The following is a 25,821-nucleotide window of genomic DNA, read 5'->3' on the forward strand; positions in this document are numbered from 1 at the left end:
TGATTCCTTATATATTAAACAGAACACCAAATTATAAATCAGCTTGACAGCAAAATTTCAGACTTCTCCAGGACTACATTACTAACCTGATTTTTCATCTTGGACTTCAAATTCTGCACCAGCAGACCCCAAAAGTGATGCACCATGCTGTAACAATCTGCATATATCAAATCTGTCAAAATTTAATCGATCTGTAGTAGATGAATCTTCCATAGAACTTTCTGAAGGTTCTAGAAATTTAAAAATATCAATTTGACCATAAAGTCAAAAGTGCAGAATCAAAGAACATGGCATAGCATTACTTGCAGTATCGGCTAATAAGAAAAGTGAAGAAACAGAAAAACCACTATGATATACCTACAATCACTCTTAATTATCTGTGACTCCTCTTCTACAAACCATCAGATGGTAAGTGGGTGTGAATTTCCAACTGTGAAAGCATGTTATATGAAGAAATGCACTTCCGTATCGACATATATGTTAAATATCATACATTAATTTATTGTTTAAAGGTTTAAAATCTCCAGAGTTACAGTATGAGTTTATTATACTGCTAAATCAGAAGACAACATGCATAAAATGTATTCATAAATAAGTAACATCGTCCCTCCCTATGTCGGAGGAATAGCTAGGATAGAAACTACTCATTCAACAGAACTTATTTTCCACACTATAATTGTAAACTCATGACAAACTATTGAAATTCTACATCCATTTGAGACCCAAGAATATCTTCAGAGTGTTCTACATTCTTTCCAAAAACAGGCTAGCTATAAATGCTAAACTATACCTGCTAAGACAACAGTTAATCTGGCATTTTCAGTCATTTACTGTAAACTAAACTATAAATGCTTTAACTTAAAAAACAAAACTCTGAATGTTTTCTAGTAATGATAAGCAATCTCACTATAAATTTTAATGCTAGTGAAACTATTTCAATAAAATAAGCTGCACTTTGTCCGTCTAACAAGATAATCGGGGAAAAGGAGCTGTAATTGAAAAGGTTTCGGTTTTACATTTGATAAAAGACAAATTAACACAAAAATTCAAAATAACATCAAAAAATAAAAACAAAAACTTTAAGAAAGACAAGATTTATTATGCAAAAAGACTAAAATGAATCGTTCCTGAATTCTCACTTAGGGAATATTATATCTTATGAAGTACGGTACAATGCTAGAATAAGAAAACAAACTCAACCAGCACTCAGGAGGCAGCGGCAGGCAGATCTCTCTGTGTTCTAGAACAGCCTGGTCTACAAAAGCAAGTTCCAGCACAGCTAGGACTGTTAAACAGAGAAACCCTATCTCAAAAAATACGATAAATTAAAATAAAATCACTTAATTAATTGTCTGCCTTGAGCAGTAGTAATTTATGACTTTAATCCCAATACTCAGGAGGCAGAGGCAGATGAATCTCTGTGAGTTTAAGGCGAGCCTGGTCTACAGAGTGAGTTCCAGAACAGCCAAGGCCACACTGAGATACCATCTTGAAAAAACAAAAAACAAGAAATAATTGTATGCCTTATATTGACTCAAAGACATGAATTGCTTTAAATTATCATATAGGCAATCACAAAATAAGTACTACAACCTTTTATCTCTATACAACATTCAAAGAGAACAACGACAACAACAAAAAAACTGCTAATTTGGGAGAGCAGTAGAACTCAGTAGTAGAACTCTTGCCTAACATCCACAAGGCCCTGGGTTCAACCCTCAATACCACAAAATCAAAACCCCTACACTGAGAGAGCCATTACTAAAGAGTTAGTTTGCCAGATATTCATACATAATTATGCTGAAGTTTAGAAAATATCACACCATATGAACTTCCAAATAACAGGGAAAAATGAATTGCTTCAGATATTTACACCATATTCATCCCTGTGAGGGAAGTAATAAATTTAGTACCCTATAGGATTAAATATATTTAGAAAAGGATATGAAAATAGTTTATCCAGAAATTTCTATTTTTAAGTTTAGTAGCAAAAAACATATTATCCAATATTCTTTCCCAAGAAAGCTGAACCTGAAAATGTGTAAATTAAGTCTTTAAATCAAAATTGAAATTATTAACAACATACTTCACACTGTAGTTAGTTCTACAGTTATGTCTGATTTCAAACTACTTTTGCACTTTAAAGGCACCTTGTTTGGTTCTTGGCACTGGATTCCACTCGGGCACGTTTTTCACTATAGCTTCAACGGCTTGTCCTGCAGCAATTCGAGTATCCCAATTTGCACTCCTTAAATATATTAATACCTTAAAATTATAAAATAAGATAATTACATATCAAAACAATAGTTTGTTCCAGGTAGCCAGAAAAATATTAATTTGCTATTATTAATCTATAATCTGGAATTCTTCAAACACATATAAAACATTTATAATTATTAAACTAATTCATAAACTTTGGTCATTCACAGAAAATATTATCCCTTTTTTTTTTACATTTATTGTGTGTGCATGTGTGGAGATCAAAGGTCAACTTAAGTTAGTACTCTCCTTCCACTGTCTGCATTCCAGTAACTGAACTCAGGTTATCAGGTTTGGCAGCATCTTCCTTTACCCACTGAGCCATTTCTCTTGCTTTCACTAGCATCTTAAAAAGTGGAAAGAAAAGCCAGGCGTGGTGGTGCGCACCTTTAAATCCAGCACTCGGGAGACAGAGGCAGGTGGATCTCTGTGAGTTTGAGGTCAGCTTGATCTACAAAGGAAGTTCCAGGACAGTTAGTTCTAACAGTTCCAGTTAGTTACACAGAGAAACCTCATCTCAAAAAAAGGGGGGGGGGATAAAATATTTAAAGGCATTTTAGAAATAATATAGCTATTTAACACACTGAAAAGCAAATTTGCGCTAGCAAGATAGCTCAGTTAATAAGTAAGCTCCTAACCAGGCAAGCATGAAGATGTAAATTCAATAATCCCTAGAACCCAAGAAATAAACCAGGAATGGTGGCTAGCATTTATAATCCCAGCATTGGGAGACAGAGAGAAGTAGATTTTTGGGACTTACTTGACCAACCAACCTAGATCTCCCTATTCAGTGATCTCCAAGCCTCTGAGGTTCTGTCTCAAAACATCCCAACATGGATTATGGCTCCAAATCAAAAACAACATGGCTGACCTCCGACGTACACAGAGCACATGTGTTCTCTCTCTCTCTCTCTCTCTCTCTCTCTCTCTCTCTCTCTCTCTCACACACACACACACACACACACACACACACACACACACAGAAGAAAAGCAGGTGTCAAACCTGGCACAGTGGTCCACACCTTTAATGCCAGCACTCAGGAGGCAGAGACAGGTGGATCTCTGAGTTCGAGGCCAGCCTGGTCTACAAAACAAGTTCCAGAACAGCAAGACCTATTACACAGAGAAATCCTGTTTAAGGGAGGAGAGGGGGAAGAAACAGAACACATCAAGAAACACATTCCCACACCACAATAAAAAAAAAACTGTACATAAGTTTTCATGGCAGTATTTTTCACAACACAAATGTCCCTTGACTGATGAGCAGACAGGAGGCAATGCACTGTGTAAGTACTGTCCATTCATCGCCACAGAATTAACTAACATTTCACAATAGAGAAGAATGAATAAAACACGCTACAATATAAACACGTATTCTACATCACACAGCACAATTTGTTTTGCACAAAATATTCAAACAGACAAATCTACAAAGTTAGTGTAAAGGCTGCTAAAGCTGAGCACGTGACTAAATACTGCGTGTGTTACAGCAGCTGCTAAAGGGCTATGGTGTCCTTCTGTCGTGATAAAAACAGTTTAAAACTAAGTTGCTGGGGCAGTGGTGGCAAACATCTTTAATCCCAGCATTCTGGAGGCAGAGGCAGGCAGATCCCTGTGACTTCAAGGCCGGCCTGATCGACAGAACAAGTTCCAGAACAACCAGAGCTACACCAGCGAAACCCTGTTTCAAAAAAAAAAAAAAACACCAAAAAGAAGAAAAAGAATACTCCCTTGGAAGGCAGTTTTCCATTTCTTCTCTTGTAATAATAAAAAAAAACATATGCTTCTCCACTCAACTTACAGATGAGAATAATAATGCCTAATATATAATAACCTTTTGCATTCTGAGAATGTGGGACCTATAGGCATCAAATCTGTCTCTCCATCTACACCATGGTTAAGAATTCCAGATAGTATCTGATACTATTAGCGCTTATGGCACCAATCACACAATACATATATATATTGTATGTGTTGAAAGGAGACTTATAACTGACTTCTATGTATCAGGGAGACAAGTCAGAATGAAAAGAGAGGGTTAGACTAGAGTCTATTAGTCACCAGACTATCTCTGGGCTTCCAATGTCTAGGCAATCAATATGCCCTCACCCTGTCCTCTAACTCAGTGGTTCTTGACCTTCCTAACACCTTGGCACTATACAGTTCCTCATGTTGTGGTGACCACCCCCAACCATGAAATTATTTCATTGCTACTTCCTAACTGTAATTTTGCTACTGTTATGAATTGCAAATATGTGCAATGCAGGATAATCTGATATGTGAACCCCCGAAAGGGTTACGACCCACAGGTGAAAAAACACTACTCTAACTCCTGTCACTTCCCTGCTTCCACCATCCCAAAGTATTACTACTTTACTCTGAATGCCATTTGTCAAATATTAATGTATAGGTGCACTTCAACATATCCACAGTTAAACAAAAATACATAGGAAAAGACATGTACTAGGATTACAGAAACACTGACCCATCAAAGCAAAAATTTCTCAAACAGCTCAACTAGCGTCTTATGTATTCAAGCATAACCATAAGCTTTTGAAAACTACCAACTATCATATAATTACTCGCTATTAAAAACAAGTTAGACTGCTAACAAACCAGATTAACAACTTAGTTCATTACCAAATTGGGTCAGATTCAAATTTGTTACACAAGCAAAAGATTCAATATTGACATATCTCTTAAACAATTAAAATTGATTTAAATACTTTTTATCCTTCAAACAAATAGGAATTTTGAAAAACTATTTGGATATTTAATGGAATTCAGAGAACACCAGTTACTTAGGGTGATTTTACCCGTTCTGTTGTTTCTCTACCCATGGACAAGTCTTGATACTTGTATTACATTAAGAAAACAATAAGTTCTTACCTTAGATAACAAATTATTTAGTTCATGAGGATGAAGCTTCACTACTTCTCCAAGCTGCTGTGCAGCAGCTTTTCTTGTAACTGGAGTAGTACCAGTATCCAGTAGGATAAAAAGACGATCGAGTCTATAACAATCAAAAAGATAACAGTTAATCTGGATGTGTTTCCTCATAAGTTTGAGGCAGAAAATGTATTCAAGATCCCTGAACAAAGCGCTATGCTGGATGCCAGGCGTGGTGGCATGTACCTATAATGCCATTACCTGAGAAGACGCAGAAATATTAAGAATTCAAGGACAGTCACAGCTACAGAGCAAATTCAAGACCAACCTGGGCTATGCAAAACCGTGTCTCAAAAATAAAAATAAAAATAAAAGATCTTATATCTGGCTATAAGGAAGAAGGAACAGGAGCCAGCAATAAACTGGGGGTGGTGGCTCACGTCTATAATCCCAGCATTAGGAAGGCTGAGGCAAGACTGTCACAAATTCAAGGCCAACCTAGGATACATAGTGAGTTCTAGTTCAGTTGGGTGACAGAGAAGACCTTGTCTCAAAAATACATAAATAAATGAAATTTAAGAAGAGCCAGCAATAAAAACAAACAAACAAAAAGAATGCAACTTGCAAAGCAAATAATATGGCTTGGTTATAATTCAGGGTAAAAAGAAAACAGATGACCAGGCACAACTCCTAGCTCTCGGGAGGAAGGCAGAGGCCAGTTATAAATTTGAGGTCAGCCTAGTCTACATAGGGTTCCCACCAGCCAGGACTTCATAGGAAGACCTTGTCTAAATAATAAACTAATGAAAAAAAAGAGGAAGGAAGAGAGGGAAAGGAAGGAAGAGAAGAAGGAAGGAGGTAGGGAGGGAGGGAGTATGAGAGGGAGGGTGGGCAGGCAGGCAAGCAATGATGGAAGGGAGGGAGGGAAGGAGGGAGGAAGAAAATGAAGGGCCCAGCAGGGCATAGTGGTACACAATTATCTCAGTACTCAGAAGGCTGTAATAGGATGACTGTGGGTTTAAAGCCAGCTTGGACTACATAAAAAGAAAGGGGAAAGGAGACAAGCAGAAGAGAGTAGATAGGGCGCACCAAGTGTAAGTGGAGTTATGCATTAGAAAGAATGATCTGGCAGTTGTGGGACACTTTGTAGACAACTAAACCATAATCCAAACAGAAACACAAAGAAGCTAATAGTCATGATTCAAAAGAAAAAGATATATAGTAACAAAACATACATAGTGTGGTAACTAAGCAAAACATCATGGGTTTTGGAAGAACTATGAGATTTTGAATCTTAGAAATGAAGATATCAAGTAAGGCTTTGTGGCACATGCTTATAATCTCAGCACTTAGGAAAATGACAAAGAATTTGGGCGAGACCAGCCTGGGTTACAACTGAGTTCAAGACCAGCTTGGGTTACATATTAAGACTTTGCCACAACTCCCCATCCCACCCTACTCCCTAAAAAGAAAAAAAAAGATATCACTGAAAGAAATTAGAAAGGGCAGGTAAAGCTAAAGCACAAGAAAAGATGGCAAGCTCACTGGTGGCAGGGAAAGAATAGCTAGGAGATTCAGAACGACAGCTGGAATAGAGAGCTGATGTCAGACGAGAGTTGGTAGGTGAGAGTCAACTGCGCAGAGGTGATAAACATGGCAATTAATATATTCCTGAGTTTGTAGCACGTATGGAGATGATGCAAATCCAAACCCTAGTTCTGCTACTTATAAACAAGGTGTGCAATAAAACCACAACAGATTACACCGAGAGTAAGGAGTGAAGGTGGACAAAGTCACAACTACACAGCCGATCTACATGTCACACAGTAGCCTTGCCACTACACTAACCCACTGAAGAAAAGTTAATGCCATGCTTATGAAAGGTGGCTTCATATTTGAGATAAATGGACACTTTAAACAAAATGGATAGGAACAATGAGCAAGGTTATATAACTGCCTATCTGACTTGAGGGGAGAGCTAGTGGATATAACTTTACATTTTGTCTATGAGCAAGAGAGAATAAAGTCTCAAAGGTAGGCACGAGCTTTAAGCATCAATAAACTAAGAGGTTTATAATACTTCTAGGACACTTTGTTTCACAGAATCAAAATGTTACAAAGTTCTGAAAGCCTTTTATTTAAGAACAAAGGAAGAGAAGAAGAAAAGGCTGAAGAAATAAAGACTATTAGATAACAAATGAAATAGGTGAATTTCTTTCACACTAAGAGGTAAACAGGTCAGGCATCATGGCAGTCCAGACCTTTAATCCCAACACTCAGAAGGGAGACAGAGGCTGGTGGATCTTTGAGTTCAAAGCCAGCTAGGGCTACAAAGTAAGACAGAAACATAGTATTTTAATTTGATTCATATAGGAGTGCATTCTAACCCCAGCACTCATGAGGCAGAGGCAGAAAGATCTCTGTTGAGTTCCAGGCCAGCCTGATCTAAAGAGCTAGTTGCAGGACAGCCAGGGCTACATAGAGAAAGAAACCCTGCCTAGAAAAACCAAGAAAAGTCGGGGGGTGGTAGCACATGCCTTTAATCCCAGCACTCAGGAGGCAGAGGTGGGCGGGTATCTATGAGTTTGAGGCCAGCGTGGTCTACAAAGTGAGTTCAGGACAGCCAGAGCTGTTATACAGAGAAACCCTGTCTCAAAAAACAAAACAAAACAAAACAAAAACAAAAACAAAAAAAAAGCCCAGGAAAAATAAAGTCATATTCATATTAAACACAAAATCGTTATAAATGGTAAGAAACATAACTAAAATATCTTTTTCAGTTAATATTAATAGTATTAAAATGTTCAGCATTTCAGAACTGAAATGAGACATGATTTGTATTTTATAGTTTAAGGGTATTGTAAGGAAGATATGGCTCAGGAAAATTCATTTAGGCAATTAAAGCTACAGACAAAAACACAGTTAAAGTCCAAAAGAAATGCAAAAATTAATTTACACATATACAGTGCATATAGATTATATTTCTTTTTGCTCATTCACAGCTACCTAAACTCTTGCCTTTACCCCTCTGTGGAATATAAAATATCTCCACAGACTAATGTGTTGGCAATTTGATTCCCCAGCACATGGGGCTATTTGGGAATGTAGTAGAAGCTTCAGAAGGTAGGCCTAGCTGAAGGAAGTAGATCACTGGGGATGCCTTTCAAAGGGTGCCTCTGTCTCTGTCTCCCTTCTCCTTTTCTCTGCCTGGGGTGAGGCAGTCCTGCACTACCCTTTACTCAAGCCATTCTGCCTTCCCATAGGTCAACCAGGGACTGTAACTTCAGAAACAGTAAGCCAAAATAGCCCCCCCTTTTATTTTTTTATTTTATTTTTTGCTTACGGTTTCTCTGTAGCTTTGGAGCCTGTCCTGAAACTCGCTCTTGTAGACCAGGTTGGCCTCAAAAGCTATCTCTCAGATACCTGGCACAATGACAAAACACTGACGGGCATACCTTTCTTTCACTGGTTTTTGCTAAAGGATTGGTGGAAAGGTTTAGCTGAGACAAAAGAAAGGAAAACTGTTTAGGAACATTAGTATTCTTAAAAAGTTCTAAGGTGAGATCAAACTTAAAATCCTTTCACTATAAACTGATTCCCTTAATCCATTTTACTTGTGGTTATCAGGTTTGAGCTCTTTGACTTGTTTTCATGAGACTCCATGTCAGAGTTCACAACAAATACCCTTAAAGATGACAAGCATCTGACTATTGCTATCCAGAATGCCTCAAATTCAATGACCAAAAAAAAATTAACAAAATTTTAGGAGACCAACAAGATGGCTTATTGAGCAGGTAAAAGGGTCTGCCACCAAGCCTGATGAGCTGGGTTCAATCTCTAGAACCCACTTAGTTGAAGAAAAGAATTAAATCCTGCAAATTATCTCCTGATTTCTACATATACACCATGACACATGTACACCCTGCCACCCCCAAAATAAATGTCTTTATAAAGAAATTTTAAGCATGCAATAGACACCATGACAAGTATCTATTTTTTTAAGTTTTCCTGTTAAATTCAACTAAACTTAACCTTTCTCTTTTCTTTTCTTTTTATTTTATTTTATTTATTTATTTATTTATTTATTTTGGTTTTTCAAGACACGGTTTCCCTGTGTAACAGTCCTAGCTGTCCTGGAACAAGCCCTTGTAGACCAGGCTGGCCTCAATCTCACAGGGATTCACCTGCCTCTGCCTCCCCGAGTGCTGGGATTAAAGGCGTGCGCCACCACCGCCGGCCTCAACTAAACTTAACCTTTTACTTAAAGTACTTAATAAACTGCAACCTCACTTGGGCCTTGGGCCGGATATGCATTTTAAATCTTTAATTTTATAGAAGGCATAATTGCCAAAAATTAATTATTCAAATAATTTTTATTATAAAGAAATAGTTGAAGGAGCTGGGAGATAGCACACTGTTGGACAAACATGAAGGCCGACTCAAAACTCTAGTGCCCACATTTGTAAAAAGCTGGACATGGCTATGCATGCCCCCTGTAATTCCAGGGCTATGGGAGTCAGTTACAGGCTGGGTTGCTGGGGCTTGCTATCTACTGATCTAGCTCATGGTTCAATGAGATCCTGGCCCAAGCGAATAGGTGGTAAATGACAGAACAGGACACCTGACATTCTCTTATGGCCTTTGCAAGCATGCATGCCACACAACATACATAAGCCACACTAATACAAAGAGTTGAAGATCAAATCTATACCACAGATATTTATATTTGTATTCTTTTTGCTGTTTTTGTTTTCTTTACTTGAGACAGGTTTTCTCTGTGTAGCTTTGGAGCCTGTCCTGGAACTTGCTCTGTAGACCAGGCTGGTCTCAAACTCACAGAGATCCACCCGCCTCTGCCTCCCAAGTGCTGGGATTAAAGGTGTGTGCCACCAACACCTGGCTATATTTGTATTCTTTAAAATATCACAGATGCTCTCTCATACAATGTGTGTAATTCACATCCACTGAGGACTCAACTATTATATTAGGAATGTCACCAAAGACTGTCATTAGGCCTCCAAACAAATGCGCACACACATGTATACACACCATTTTTTTCTGAACATGTGAAATTTAATTCTGGATAACCTGAATTATAAATGACAGAAGTATCACACATGTAGGTCACCAAGGAACCCTTAAGCTTCAAATTTTCTTGACTCTTCTATGGCTTTTGATACCAGCAAGTATTCATTCTTGAATCCTTTCCTTCTCAAGTCTGGATTACCTTGTAGTCACCAAGTACTTCTTTAATTCACCTTCTATTCATACCACTCTTTCTATAAACCTTCAGAACCCACACAATCTTTGGCTGTTCATTTCACCAGTTTCTCTTTCAGGAAACCCCACACTATCGTTTGTTTGCAACCAGTACAAACAGAGTAGTGATATTTTGTTTGTAAGCTAACAAATAAAGCTTGGCTGAAGATCAGAGTGCAGAGCTAAGCCTTTAGTTAGTCATGGAAGCCAGGGAGTAGTGGCGCACACCTTTAATCCCAGGATTTGGGAGACAGAGGCAGACGGATCTCTGTGAGTTGAAGACCACCCTGGACTACACAAGATTGAATCTGTCTAAAAGAGAAACAGAGTTAACCTCACACAAAGGTGTGATCGCACGCCTTTAACCCCAAAACTACGGAGATGGAGACAGGAGTGATTTGGCTGATTGGAGAGAGGAATATAAGGCAGGAGGAGACAAGAGCTCAGAGCAGTCTGAGGATAGGATCTCCCCTTCGGTCTGAACATTGGTAGAGGTAAAAGGTCTCTCTAGTGGCTGGCAGCTCTGCTTCTCTGATACTCCAGCTTTCACCACGTAATATCTGACTCCAGGCTTTACTTCTTAAGACCAATTAGAATTCATGCTACAAGATTTGCCTTGAACTTTTGACGCAGCTAAGGCTGGCCATGAAATCCTGATTGTTCTACCTCCACCTCCCAAGGGCTAGGTAGGATTACAGGTGTGTGCCACCATGCCTTTGTGAGACTTTATGCATTCAAGCATTCTACCAACTGAGCTATTCCCACAGTATTAACCATGTCTTCTAAACTAGGTTTGGAGACTATAATCTTGAGTTCAAACCCAACCTGTGTTACATAAGCAAGATAGTTCACCAATAAACTTCTGTATTAGCTTGCTTTTATTGTTGTCATAAAACACCGCGACCAGACAGATGTAGCAGTACATATCCTGGGAAGTTACAGGCCAGTTACCCTGGTTTACAAAATAGGGGTGGAGATGATGACAAGAGACCCTGCCTCCAAAAAAAAGTAGAGGTGTCTGGTAGTGGTGGCTCACTCCTTTAATCCAAGCACTCAGAAGGAAGAAGCAGGCATATATGTCTGTGAGTTTGAGATCAGCCTGCTCTGAGTTCCAGATAGCCAGGGCTGTTATAGAAAAACTTTGTCTCGAAAAATTAAAAAAAAAAAAAAAAGTAGAAGCAAGTACTAACCTGAGGGATACTAACCTCTCTGTTCACCATTCTCCTACACAAACATCTTTTGATACCTCTCTAATGCAATGCTGACCCTATCTGTCCCACAAAGGTCCTGCCCCTCCTTCCTGCAGAGCCTTTATCCCAATGCCAAGTCACATCTCTGCTCATCTATCAGACAACTGCTCTGCGATCACTGTCTCCTCCAATTCTAGCTTTACTCTTATTTCTTTCACTGTAGTAATAACCAAAATTGAGTCCTTGACTAGAGGAATAACACACAAGAATGCTTCTCTAATCTTCTTGATCAAAGCACCTTTGAGTTCTCAATTTCTTATAGTGGTATATTATTTGTGTTTTAATAAATAAAGCTTGTCTGAAGATCAGAGGGCAAAGCAGCCATACTAGTCAGCCATACAGGCCAGACAGTAGTGGCACACATGTTTAATCCCAGCACTCAGGAGACAGAGACAAGAGAAAGATGGATCTCTGTGAATTCAAGGCTACTCTGTGCTACACAAGAGCCATCCAGGGACAGATCCAGGTGGTGAGAGCTCACACCTCTAATTCCAGTGTTTGGGAGTCACACACCTTTAATCCCTGCACTACGGAGATTAAGACAGAAATGATATAGCTGGGCAGAGAGAAACTTAAAGGGGAAGAGACAGGAACTCACTGGAGTGGGGAGTCTGAGGATTCGTGTAGACTGGATCTTTTGACCTGAAGGTTTGGTAGAAGTAAAAGGTCTCTCTAGTGCCTGGCTGCTTTGCATCTCCGATCTTCAGCTTGAACCCCAATATCTGTCTCTGGATTTTTATTATTCATACTACTACCCCTCATTTCAGACAGCAAATTAGAGAGCACAAAAAAGGAAAAACAAAGGAATGAACAGACAAGGATCTGACAACAGGGCAGTCTGACCTGTTAATATAGGGTAGCCAGGTATGAGACAAGTAGGGTACTCATCAGGGTCAGACCACAGTGATGAGTGCAAACTGGTAGAGGTGATGGGGAAATACCAGAGATAAAAATCAGTATTATGTTAGATGTTATGCACAACCCTTGATGAGGGAGGCTAGATATCAAGAGAAAAGAGAAAGTAAAGAAGGGCAAGAGAGTTTGAAATGTAGTACTCTTCTTCCCTTCCCCCTTCTTTCCTCTCTAAGCATACCTCCCCCAAATAAGAGGTGATGTTTGTTATATTGTTAATTTATATGTATAGGTGTTTTGCTTGTATATATGTCTTTGCATAATGTGTGTGTGGTGCCAGTGGAAGCAAGAAAAGGGTGTTAGTTCCCCTAGAACTGGAGTTTACAGATGGTTGAGTGCCCCCATGTGAGTACTAGAAATCCAACTCATGTAAGAGCACCTAGTTAGTGCTTTTAACTCCTGGGCATCTCCACCACTGTCTGTTTGTTTTTCTTGTCATTTTTGGAGGGGGGTGTTCAAGACAGGGTTTTTCTGTGAGTCCTAGCTGTCCTTGCTCTGTAGACCAGGCTGGCCTTGAACTTGCAGATCCACTAGTCCCTGCCTCCCAAATGCTAGGATTAAGGGGATGCACAACCATCTCCCGGCTCCATTTTTTGTTTTAAAGGCAAGGTCTCATATATAGTTCAAGTTGGCTTAGTACTTGAGATCATCCTGTCTCAGCCTCCAGAGTACTAGGATCACAGGTACTTGCCATGCTGGGTTACCACAAAACTTTGGCCAGGTATGGAGGCACACACCTTTAATCCTAGCACTCAAGAAGGAGACAGAAGCAGGCAGATAGATCTCTGTGAGCTAAAGACCTACCTCATCTACATAGTGAGTTCTAGGTCAGCCAGAGCTAGAAGTAAAATCCTGCCTTATCTTAATTCTCAAAAGGATAACAGATGGAAGAAACAGATAACAAATGTCAAGTTGAATAGAAGGTCTCAGAGACTACAAAGCAATTTAGATAAAACTTAAGGTATTTCAAGCTGTTAAGATGGCTCAGTGCTTGAGAGCATTTACGGCACTTGCAGGGATTCTAAGTTCAGTTCTCAGCATATATATTAAGTGGCCAATGAACTGAAACTCTTCTGGCCTCCATGGACACTGCACACATGAGAGTAACTTATATACTCAGGCATACACATATACATGTAAAGAGTAACAAATCTTTTTTAAAATAAGGTAATTATATTTGACAATATTCGCTGGTTGTGAAATCTACTGATGCTAAGAAATCTAGCCTGCTTTCAATTCAGAAAAAAATAATATAAAAGACATGATTCATGTTTGTTTCACCAAACTGATTTCAAACAAATGTCCTGAAAATTAAAAGAGGAAAGGGTATATGGATGTTTGTAGAAGTTCTGCAAGTAACTGCAATGTAACCTCTCTCCTCTCTAGATGTTGGCAATATAAATTATAACAGTTAAGCTATTAAAAAGACAAAGAACTCTTGTACATTTTTAAACTATAACAGGCACCAGATTACAACTTTTAACAACAACAAAAGCTACATTTTCGACTCTATGCCTACCTGAAAAGAAAAAAAAAAAAACTCACTAGAATTCTTAAGACTTTAATCTCTGAAAAACTGGGGAAGGACAACTGACAAAACAGCTCATAGAAGTGGTGATGTAAACTCAGTTATGAGTAACTAGCACTAGCAGGACTATAGGTTATCCCAGGACACAAAAAGCCATAAAATAAATAATCGTAAAACACAATGCTCCAGCAACTGTGTTGGAAAGCTGGCTCAGCAGTTAAGAGCACTGGCTGCTTTTGCAGCGGACCTGGGTTTGGCTCCAGTAACCACCTGACAGTTCCCACACAGTGGCAGATCACAACCACCTGTAACACCATTCCAGGGATCTGATGCCCTTCATCTAATCTCTACAGCCACTGCACAGAGACAAAGACAGAGAGAGGACTACATATTAGCAAAATAAACCTTTTTTAAAAAAGAAGCAATGGGGGCTGGAGAAATGGCTCAGCGGTTAAGAGCATTGACTGCTCTTCCAGAGGACCCAGGTTCAATTCCCAGCACCCACATGGCAGCTCACAACTGTCTGAAAATCCAGTTCCAGGGCATCTGACACCTTCACACCTATGCACATAAAATAAAGATAAATAAGTCATAAATTTAGAAAAAAAAAAGAAGCAATGGTCAGTCAAGTTTGCCCAATTGAGTGCTTTTGTGGGTTTTGGGTTTTTGTTGTTGTTTTGTTTTGTTTTTTGGAGACAGGATTTCACTGTGTAACCCTGGCTGTACTGGAACTAGCTCTGTGGATCAGGCTGGCCTTGAACTCAGAGATCCACCTGCTTTTGCCTCCTGAGTGTTAGGATTAAGGGCATATGCCATCACCTCCTTGCCATTATGCTATTTTTTTCACATGTAATTAAATACAGTAAAATTTAATGTAGTGATTGCCTGTGCTATTTAAGAAATAAAGAGAATAAGCCGGGCAGTGGTGGCGCACGCCTTTAATCCCAGCACTTGGAAGGCAAAGGCAGGCAGATCTCTGGGAGTTCGAGGCCAGCCTAGACAGCTAGTGCTGCTACACAGAGAAACCCGGGGTGAGGATGGGGTGGAGGAAGGCTGGTCTGCTACACCAAGTACCTTGTATCAAGTTATTTTCCAAGTTCTCTATTGTTTTAAAATGGATTATCTTCTAGTTCCTACTGAGAGCAACATAAAACCATGTTAACGTTTCTTCCTAAACAAGAAAGCAGATTAACTTTAAGATGCCATGTAGCACACTCATAATGAACAGGAAGATGAGAAACCACAGTCAGGTGCAAGCACAGGCAGAGAATGCTTTGGTTCTGTTCTAATTCTAGTCTCTAGAACACAGAAGACACAGAAGCAGTCCATAAATAGGGCTAAATGGGTGAGCCATTTTCCTATACTCCACCCCTATCCAACAACTTATAGTATTTCATGACTTTATCTTAAAGATCAAAATTAGTATGCTAGAATATTTGGCATAAATACATGTGATTTCAAATTATATGAAACTACATCCTTTTAAATGGCTGAAGTGCATTTTGCTGTAGTACATTTAAAAACAAAACCACAGCTGGGAGTGTAGGTCAGTGGTAAGGGACTTGCCTACCGTGCATAATTTAATATCCAACACAATAAATTAAAGCAAACTTTATAAATGTACTTTGAGAAATAAACCAAATCAACAGGTTGAAATTTACCACAGTGAAATGGAAAGTCTTCTATAATGCCTCCTCTACTTTTTCCTGATTATCTCTGATTTTTCTAAAGAATGAAATATTTTTAAAAATGTAATTTACAGTAATACTTCCTGTCACTCTTTTTTCTTTCTTTTTTTCATTGTTTTTTCAAGACAGGGTTTCTCTGTATAGCCCTGTAGCCCTGACTGTCCTGGAACTCATTCTGTACACCAGGTTGGCTTCAAACTCAGTGATCTGCCTGCCTCCCAAGTGCTGGGATTAAATAAGTGTACCACTACTGCCCAGCTCCCTGTCAATCTTATAAAGGCTAAAATTAATGGTAAGGGAGGCGGAGTATCAGGCATAGCATACTTAAATTGACCCATATAAGTAATTATTTCCCCTGTCCTAAGCACTTTCCCACATCAAGGAACTTCCTTTTGTCAGCATGTAAGCACAGTACTGAGAAAGCAGACTCAGAAAGCTAAAGATCATGGGGGTGGGGGTGGGCAGTACCACTTCCTCTTACTTGTAGAGCAGGCCTGTAAAAACAATGTTTCTCTGAAGTATCACAGTATAGTGAGACTTAACAAGACTGAGCAAAAGTTCCTATATAACAATTTAAGAGACATATTTCCTTTTTCCTTCCTGAATCTTTTCTGGTTATATTACCTACAATTCATATATTTGTGGGGGTAAGGAGGAGAGCTTCTAAAATAAATCCTCAACGTTGTCGAAATACTTTAGACATTCCTTTTTATGCATAAATTTGAGAAAAATAATATAAAATACATTTTTGAAATGACATAATAAAAAAACTTGCCTGGCTAATAGGAAAATATTAATGTACAACAGTCAACTCAATCAGTTATGGAATAATCAGGCAACCACACCAAAAACAATCCTTTTTTTAAAAGCCTGTATCCAGACTGTCAATATAGCTCCTCTACTAAAGACACTGCTAAGCCTAATAACCTGAGTTCAAATCCCCAGACTCACATGGTAAAAGAAACTGACTCTCCCTCAAATTGCATTTTAAGCAAGTGTGTATCACACACAATATTTTCTAATCCACATTAAGCAGAACATGGTGGTACATACCTGTAAGCCCAGCAGTCAGGAGGATGAGAGAAGAGGGCCACCAACTGGAGTTTAGCTACATAAGACCCAATCTCAAAGAAAAGCAAATCTATGTTAAACTTAGAACCTAACAGTTCAGAATCACTACCAGTGAATAAGCCTTAACAAACCCACTAAGGTTGCCTTTTCTGTTCTAATTCTTGCTAAGTAAAATAGCAGAAGAGACTTCCACAAAGCAAGAAGATGGAATTCAAAGATTTAGCAAGTATGACTGTTTCCAAGCAACACCCCAAGCTCTTCACAAGTACTGAGTTGGTTTGGGGGGGGGGGTGGTAAAATTTATGGGACAGTCACAAGTCACATAGTAATTAGTTTAGCTGATTTTCTAGCCTCCACATTATAACAGCAGTTAAAAGTTAAATTATTTAAAATTCTGACATATAGATTCTCTTTCAAGCACCTAAAGGAGACACTATCTTCCACTGATATTTTGCTGAATTTTTCTTCCAATGATATTTTGCTGAATTTTACAAAAAATTTCAAATTATACTTGCATTTGCAATCTTCAAGACTCAGTTATTTATGCAAGATTTATATCCTTGGGGCTGGAGAGATGGCTCAGAGGTTAAGAGCAATGACAGCTCTTCCAGTGGTCCTGAGTTCAATTCCCAGCATCCACATGGTGGCTCACAACCATCTGTAATGAGATCTGGCACCCTCTTCTGACATGCAGGCAAACATGCAGACAAAACATTATGTAAATAAAAAAATAAATATTTTTAAAAAATTATTTATATCCTCATTCACAGAACAAAAGCTCACAACTTGCCACATTCTAAGTATAATAAAGTCAATCCTTATAACAATGTAAGCAGAATCAAAATTTTTGACCATACAAAATGTAGGGTTAAGGCAGGTGGTGGTGGCACTTGGGTGGGATTAAAGATCCTCGAGTGTGGGGGATCTATGTGAGTTCGAGGCCAGCCTGGTCTACAGAGTGAGTTTCAGGACAGGCTCTAAAGCTACAAAGAAACCCTGTCTCGAAAAACCAGATTATATGCACTTTATATACACTTTACATCATAAAAAGTCATGCTATAACAAGACATTTAAAACTATTATGATGGGTTTTTTTGTTTGTTTTGGTTTTTTTTTTTTTTTTGGATTTTTGAGATGGGGTTTCTCTGTAGTTTTGGTGCCTGTCCTGGAACTAGCTCTTGTAGACCAGGCTGGCTTTGAACTCACAGAGATCCTCTTGTTTGTTATTTCTGAGACAAGGTTTCCCTGTGTAGTCCTGCCCTGAAACTCATTCTGTAGACCAAGATGGCCTGCCTCTGCCTCCAAGAGCAAGAAATAAAGGCATGTACCACCACCACTCAGCTTGATGATTTACTTTTTAACATGATTCTGGCCTCTGCAGTTTAGAGCACTGGCTGCTCTTCCAAAGGTCCTGAGTTCAATTTCCAGCAATCACAAGGTGACTCACGGCCATCTATAATGGGATCTGATGCCCTCTTCTGACAAGCAGCTATACATATAGACAATGCACTCATACATAAAGTAAATAAATCTTTTTTTAAAGCGCTTTCCTGTTCTTCCAGAGGACCTGTGTTATATTTCCAGCACCCATATCAGTACACTCATAATAAAGTGTAACTGTAGGTCCAAGGAATTTGATGTCTCTGACCTCCACGGTCACCTGCATTCACATCCACATTCCCCACGTAAAGGTACAAACATAATTAAAACTAATAAATATTTTTAACTATAACTGTTATACTTTTAGAAACATACATAATACACTTATAAACAAGCAATATGCAAAACTAAAGTAAATGTTTTTCTTCCCAGCAACAACAAAAAAGGAGTTGGGTGTCTGACTTGTTAGTGTACCTATAAACCTAGCTTTCCAGAGGTAGAGACAGACTGATAGCTAGTTGTTGGTCAGCCCTCGGTACATAGCCAGAGTCTATAACACAAAACCAAAGCCAGAGTTGTATTTCAGTGGTAAAGTGTTTGCCTGGCATTCACAAGTCTCTTGAGTTCACTCCCCAGTATGACCAAACAAAAACCTACAGCTTCGCGGAACTAGGAAACACTCACTGGCACTCACTGGGAAAGTGGCACATTCCTGTGGTCTTTTATGAAAAACTAAAGTAAGGATATCTTGGGCACTAACTACATTGAGACCCAGTCTCCAAATAATAATAATAATAATAATAATAATAATAATAATAATAATAATAATAATAATAATATAAAATAAACCCCAAATAGCATAAGTAAAGTAAAACTCAGGAAGAAGACTTCCTGAACAAAGTGATATGTAGGCATTTGAGCACAGCTAAGATTATAATGAGAACCTGAGACGGGAAGATAAGTGTTCCAGAAATAAAGAATGGGAGGTAAAAACATTCTGAGGAAGAAGATAAACCTGAGGGAAGTTAAGTGCAGAGAGCTTGATGCAACATGAAGCAAGAACCAAGAGATCTACAAGATTCCGGGGGATTTGGGCATTTTCCTAAAGCAACAAAACTCGCAAGTTTTAAGTAGAAAGATAATAGCATTAACATTTGCATATTAGCAAATAACACATCTGAAGTGATGAATAAATTAGAGATGCCAGGGGCAACAAGTACAAGGAAAAAGGTTGTTGTGAGCTGACCAGCTCAATCTGCTGCCTCATTTGCAGCAGGGGGGCATTTGACAAGTGGGCCTCACAAGCTGAGTTCTATCCCTGGAAGTCAAGGTAGAAAGCAGAAAACTGACTCCCAAAAGTTGTCCTCTGCCCGCCACATGTACACTCACACAAAAATATTTTTTAGAGAAATGCATTTCAGGGGCTGGAGAGATGACTCAGTGGTTAAGAGCATTGACTGTTCTTCTAGAGGTCCTAAATTCAATTCCCAGCAACCATATGGTGGCTCATAACCAATGGTAATAAGAGCTGGTGCCAACTTCTGTCTGCAAGAACACATGCAGGAAGACCATTGTATTCATAATAAATAAATAAATTTTTAAAACATGCATTTCAAAAAAAGAAAGACAGAGAGAGAGAGAAAGAAAACAGAGAGGTGCATTCCTTTCTGCTTCCTAACTGGATGCAGTGTGGCCAGCTGTCTCATGATCCTACATGCCTTCCCCATCATGATCAACTTTACCCTCAAAATGAGCAAAAAGAAAACCCATTCTAAAAAAAAAAGGTGGTTACTATTGCAGATGTCTTGGACTAGATGACAGAGCATAGACGACTGTGACAACTATAGAAAAAAGGACTGGCTGCAGGAAGTTTAGAAAGGTAGGGCAGAATTGGATTTAATGACTGACAGGATAGAGGGAACAGAAAAGAATCAAAAGTCAAAGATCTCCAGACAGAGGAAGGAACACTAGTACAAATGCATTGCCTGTTAGAAATGGTTAGATAAAATCTTAAGATTATAAGGTTTCTCTACAGCTATGTGCACTGACACAAACTGGGCAAAAATATTTTGAATTTGATTCTGGCATATGATTTTCATTTCTCAAACTTTCTTCTGTCTATTTTATCTAAAAATACTGAAATGAGCCTCCATTTCCACAATACCAGCAAGAAATAATGAAGCTTATTTAGCACAGACATACGCTGAGTGCATGAGATCATATCACAGCTGAAACCACAGTTTGATTTTCAAATTGAATCCACAAATATTTTTAAAAGTCCAGTACCCTCCATCTCCCAACAAACAACAAGGTATTCCAAAATATTCGCTTGAACTTGTATTACTAAGCTAAGCACAGAAGCAGTTTTTATAAAATGTGACTTTAATTTCTCTCAAAAACTGGATGTTCTAAACTTGGGTCAATAGAGTAGTGTTAATCAAAGAAGATGAGTCTTTTTGAGCACTGTCATTTTGTCTCTACAAAGCTTTCCAACACTGTACATCTTCTTTAATAAAAGTACCAATTCCCTTAAACTAGAAAGGCCTGAAAAGGCAAGGTGACATCACACCTCTAATCCCAGAACTGGAGAAGCCTTCTGAGTTCGAGGCTACATGAGACCCTTGTCTGAAGGGGGGGGGGAGGAGAGAGAGATTGTTTATGTAGCAACATATTTCTTGCGTACATATTAATGCATTTCCATTGAAGATAAATTATAAGATAAAGTTATCCGTACTTGCAGGGAAAAAAAGAAATGTCACTTGAATTCTCTTAAAGCAGTTTTATAGATGCTGAAATAAAAACCTAACGCTGAGTGGATGAGTCTGCTTATGAAATAAAAATTAGAAGTCCCGTACTACTGGTACCTAGCAACCCCCTTCATTCAACTCCCATGGGCTTCTCCCACACACTATTTCATCAGTTGCGTAGGAAGTTGTGAGGGATGGGTTAGTCTTTTGTTAGAAGAGAAAACTTCAGCATATACATACTGTACTCAGAGGAATGTGTTCAACTAACTGCGAAAAATGAGGAAAAGCTGTGTCTTTTCATCATTTCTCTCATTCAGTCCATATGGCGAAAGGACTCAATTCTCAGTATTACCTCATCACCCCGACTACAGAACTTGGCAAGTCTTTCTGACTAAACACCGAGATGTCAACGGGACACCAAAATTATTTTCAAGTTTTCCAACCTGTCTATCATCAGAAGTTATACAAGTCAAATGCTTGTAAGTTTTTCTATCTTAGACTTTTCCACAGTAGGCAAAATTTTACAATAATTAAGTTCTATGATATCTCTTGGGGGGTAAATGCTAAAACAGTCATCTGTTTAAGACTACACGCTGATGACGAAAGGCTTACTGCCGAACAAAAGAAGGAATCATACCTTAAGAAAAAAATGAGCAAGGCTATACCCTTAACGCTGTAATTTTTTTAAAAAATTTAGTATAACCAGATGGTCTCTTAGATAATAGTATTTCAACCTCCGCCTCCTTCGACAGTTACCACCAAGTTTTGCCGTCAAATGGTGGTTAGGGATCAGACTGAGATACTAAAAGAAAAGAGACTCGCCTACAATTCAGAGGGAAGAGAAACCAGAGAAGAAAAACGTGGTGAAGAGAAAAAAGAAAGAAAAAGCCAGTTGGAAAGCGCCAAGGAGTCACATTTAACGAGGAAAAAGCCCTTCTTGAGCCGATTTCTACGAGTAACACGAGCCCCAAGCGCCGGCCGGCCGTGGGGCGAACTCGGAAGTCCGGACGAGGGAGAAGCAGCGCTCCCGAACCGCGCTGAGGCGCCGGGAGCAGACAGCCTTGCCCACGCGCGCTCCCCGTTAGCTGCCGGCGGCGACACCCACCTGGAGACCGCCATGGCCGGCGCCGGCGGTTCGGAACTCCCGGGGAGCTACACGCCGCGCCGCTCGGGCGCTCGTTTCCCGGGCAGAGCGGCGCAGGCCCAGGCCGTCGGGCGCAGAGCAGCAGGCGGCGCGGCGTGTAGCGACCGGCACGGGCCTACGGGCATGGACCGCCCACCCGATCTCGTCTCCCAACGCCACCGGGGTCCCACACACGGGCGGAGGCGGCGCCGCTCTGACCCGCACCACTTCAAACCCGGTGCCCCCAGCCCCGCTCTCTGCTGACGCCAACGTCGGAACGCCGGAGCCGGCGTCAGGGCGCCGGAAGTGACGTCAGCGACACGTGGGGCGGTGCGCTGTGGGCCGCTCTCGGAGCGGCGCTGGGGCCGGCAGCGGCAGGAGCTGGTTAGCCGAGCGGATCCGGAGAGGGCTCTTTGTCCTGAGTTTAGGGAGAGACGTAGGAAAAGGCCTCTGTTTCCCAGGGAAGGAAGAAGATTGCCCAGCTAGAGCTCTGGAAGCTAAAAATGTCTCTTCCTGAGTGCTTTCCCTCCTGACCCTACCCTTCTAGCCGATTCCAAAGGGGAAGGAACTCGGGAGGAATTTGCGACTCCTGCCCGGGTGGCGATGCTGTGGGCCCGGGTGGCGATGCTGTGGGCGCGGTGAAGTCAAGGAGCACCTGCACATGGCTGGGTGGGGTGGTGCACGCCTATAATCCTAGTACCCGGGAGGCTGAGGCAGCAGATTGTGAAACTGGAGGTCAGTCTGGGCTACGTAGCGATTTCCAGGCCAAGAATCGGCGGTGGTTCCGCGAGGAAGGAGGGGAGGGAGGCTCAAGTGGAAGTGTGTACCATTGTTTGCCCGAAGTCCGCATAACTGCCGAAGGGACTGCCCAGGGTTTTAACCAGCCCTGCCTCCCTGCTTCCCCTCTTTTCCTCCCGCTCTCCCTTCTTTCCTTTTACTACTAAACACTCATCTGTTGCCACCTATGACCTCTTGTCACCTTAAAATGTACTTTTTATATAGGGGCCGCCGGCCTTTACTGCTGAGAGAGCGGGTAACAGCGAGCACTGCCTTGCGTCTTCCTTTATTAAACCCGGAGCTCTCAGAAATCACCTCGCTTCAGTTTTCATTATTCTAATCTCATCAATTTTAGGATGGGAGTCTTGGATTTTTCTTTTTTACTTCCTTCCTCCCTCCTTTTTTTTAAAGACAAGGTTTCTCTCACTACAGAGCCCTGGAACTCTGGAGACCAGGTTGGCCTTGCACTCACAGATCCCTTTGTCTCTGCCTCCCAAACGCTGGAATTAAGGGCGTGCATCACCACGCCCAGCATCTTGGATTTTTTTACACTTAAAATTTATTAGGACCTTAACATTTTCTTGTCGTGTTTTTGCTTGTTGTTTGTTTGTTTGGTTTTTTGAGACAGGGTCTCTGCATAGTCCTGGCCATCCTGTAACTAGCTCTGTAAACCAGGCTGGCCTAGAATTCACAGAGATCCTCCAGCCTCTGCCGCCCAAATGCTAGGATTAAAGGCCTGGACCACTGCCCCAGGTTTTGGTTAATTGTTTTGAGACAGGGTCTCCACATAACTCCAGCTGGCCTGGAACTCACTGTTTAAACCAGGCTGACTTTGTATTCACCTGCCTCTGCTTCTGGAGCGCTATCACGATATGTAAAGGCTTTTGTTTATATAAAAGATAGATTTGGTTTATTTGCTTGGTTGAGGCAGTTTCCCCGTTTTTAAATCTAGCTGGCCTAGGACTCATTAAGTAGCTCAGGCTTCCCTGCAACTCATAATTCCCCTGCCTCGAAAACCTCAGTCATATAATTGCTATGTATAAATAAGAGTGAAAAATGGAAATTGTTACAAAATATTGTTACACAAAGAAAAATAATCTCAGAAACCCTGTAGGAGGGCTCTTCAGAGCCAGTTTAAGTTCCTTTTTTAAAACAACAACATGTACATTTTATGCCCGCAGTCAAACTAGTATTTCTCTAGTTTCGGCAAGCCCGGTTTATGGGCCCCTGACAGATTAATCTTCAAAAGGCACATTCGTGTCAGTCCTCCGCTTATAAAACATGCCCATCGGCTTCTCATCTCCTTGTTAGAAGTTATGTCTCAATCCTTGAGTCTGTTTGTCATCTGTGAGATGAGAAGCACTCTAGAAGGCTGTGAAAATAAAATGAGGTCATGTATCTAGAAAAACTCATAAGAACTCAGTGAACTACACAGTAGATATGAATGGAAAAAAATAAAGCAAGTACCCGCTGAAGTGCTGTGCAGGTGGCTCACGTCATCTCTTACAATTACAGGTTGTGTATAATGTGATGTTTTTCCAGTTTGTCTGATGGTGCTGGGGCTAGAACTCAGGAACCTCACAAGAGCTTGACCACTGCTTTATCACTAACTTCTACCCTCAGTCTATAAAAGAAGTTTGGTTTGTTTTTTTTCTTTTCCTTCTGGTGTTTTGATACAGGGTTTCTCTGTGTGATAGCAACTGTTCTGGAACTCCCTCTGTAGACCAGGCTGGCCTCGAACTCACAGAGATCCTCCTGCCTCTGCCTCCCGAGTGCTGGGATTAAAGGCCTGCGCCACCACCACCTTGCCCCGATTTACATTCTTTTTTCCCACGTGTCACAGCTAGGTAACAACTTTATTTACTCTGGTTATTTTTGCCCCCAGAGCTGAGGACTGAACCCGGGGCCTGTGCTTGCTAGGCAATTGCTCTACCCCTGAGCTAATTCCTTAACCCCCTGATTTACATTTTTAAGAATCTTTAATATCAAAGATACACAGCTCTGTAGTGTAAGTTAAGCTTCAAAGAGAGGAAAGGCCAATTGTTAACAACTTGGGATTTTTTTCCAAAGCTAATCTGTTTGTTTTTTTTTTTTTCAGTTATGTTTGTGTGGCAGATGCCCACAGAGGTCAGAGTATCTGATCCTCCTGGAGCTGAAGTTACAGATGGTTGAGAGCCTCCTGAGAATCGCACTCAGGTCCTCTGAAAGAATAGTGTGTGCTCTTAACTACTTAATCTTGTTTCCAGCCCCTTCAACACGTAAGGATAATGTAATCGTCAAATGGTCAAATATTTTCATATAGGGCTGACTGACTTCTTTCTTTTTTGGTTCTGGTTTAGGTTTTTTTTAAAGTTATTTTTATTTATTATGTACACCATTTTCTGCCTACATGTATACCCACATGACAGAAGAAGGCACCAGATATCATGGTGGTGAGCCACCATGTGGTTGCTGGGAATTGAATTCAGGACCTCAGGAAGAGCTGTCCCTCCAGCCCTGGCTGTCCTCTATCGCTATGTAGATGAGGCTGGCCAAGTCTTTTCTCATCACACTTGACTGTTATGCGTCCAAAGAAGTCTTAACAGTCTCACTAAGCTTCAGCTCTACGTCTGGGAAGTGAAGAAAGCAGTGGACTCAGACTTGGTGGAGACTAATGAGAATGCACAAACATCTAACCAAATGGCTGCCATAATGACACTCAGAACCATTAGCACATTGACCTTTGGTGCTTTGTGCAGTGGTGGCAATGGAACTCAGGATTGGGCCATACTGTGGCACTGAGCTAGATTATTCCTTTTGTTAATAACATGACCTTGAGCTGCTCACTTTATTCTGTATCTTAACAATTTTGGCTGTATGGTTGTCTCAGTTACAGATTTGCTGATTGAAAAGTAACCTAGTACATATAACTTTTATGATGCCACACCCCAGCAGCTTC

General features: G+C 40.3%; 1 protein-coding gene across 1 annotated transcript in view; it reads right to left on the minus strand.

Annotated features, from left to right (window-relative positions):
* Positions 1-22,377, minus strand: part of Btaf1 (B-TFIID TATA-box binding protein associated factor 1) — an 87,411-nt gene extending 65,034 nt beyond the window's left edge. The window contains exons 1-4 of the mRNA XM_048438917.3: positions 22,089-22,377; positions 5,149-5,272; positions 2,151-2,265; positions 87-230 (exon numbers count right to left, since the gene is read on the minus strand). Coding sequence (XP_048294874.2) covers positions 87-230; positions 2,151-2,265; positions 5,149-5,272; positions 22,089-22,102 — 397 coding nt within the window. The 5' untranslated portion in view covers positions 22,103-22,377. The remainder of the gene's footprint in view (positions 1-86; positions 231-2,150; positions 2,266-5,148; positions 5,273-22,088) is intronic.
* Between the last annotated feature and the right edge of the window lie 3,444 nt (positions 22,378-25,821).

The sequence above is a fragment of the Myodes glareolus genome, chromosome 7 (genome assembly GCF_982192425.1).
Source record: "Myodes glareolus chromosome 7, mMyoGla1.1, whole genome shotgun sequence".
Lineage (NCBI taxonomy): Eukaryota > Metazoa > Chordata > Mammalia > Rodentia > Cricetidae > Myodes > Myodes glareolus.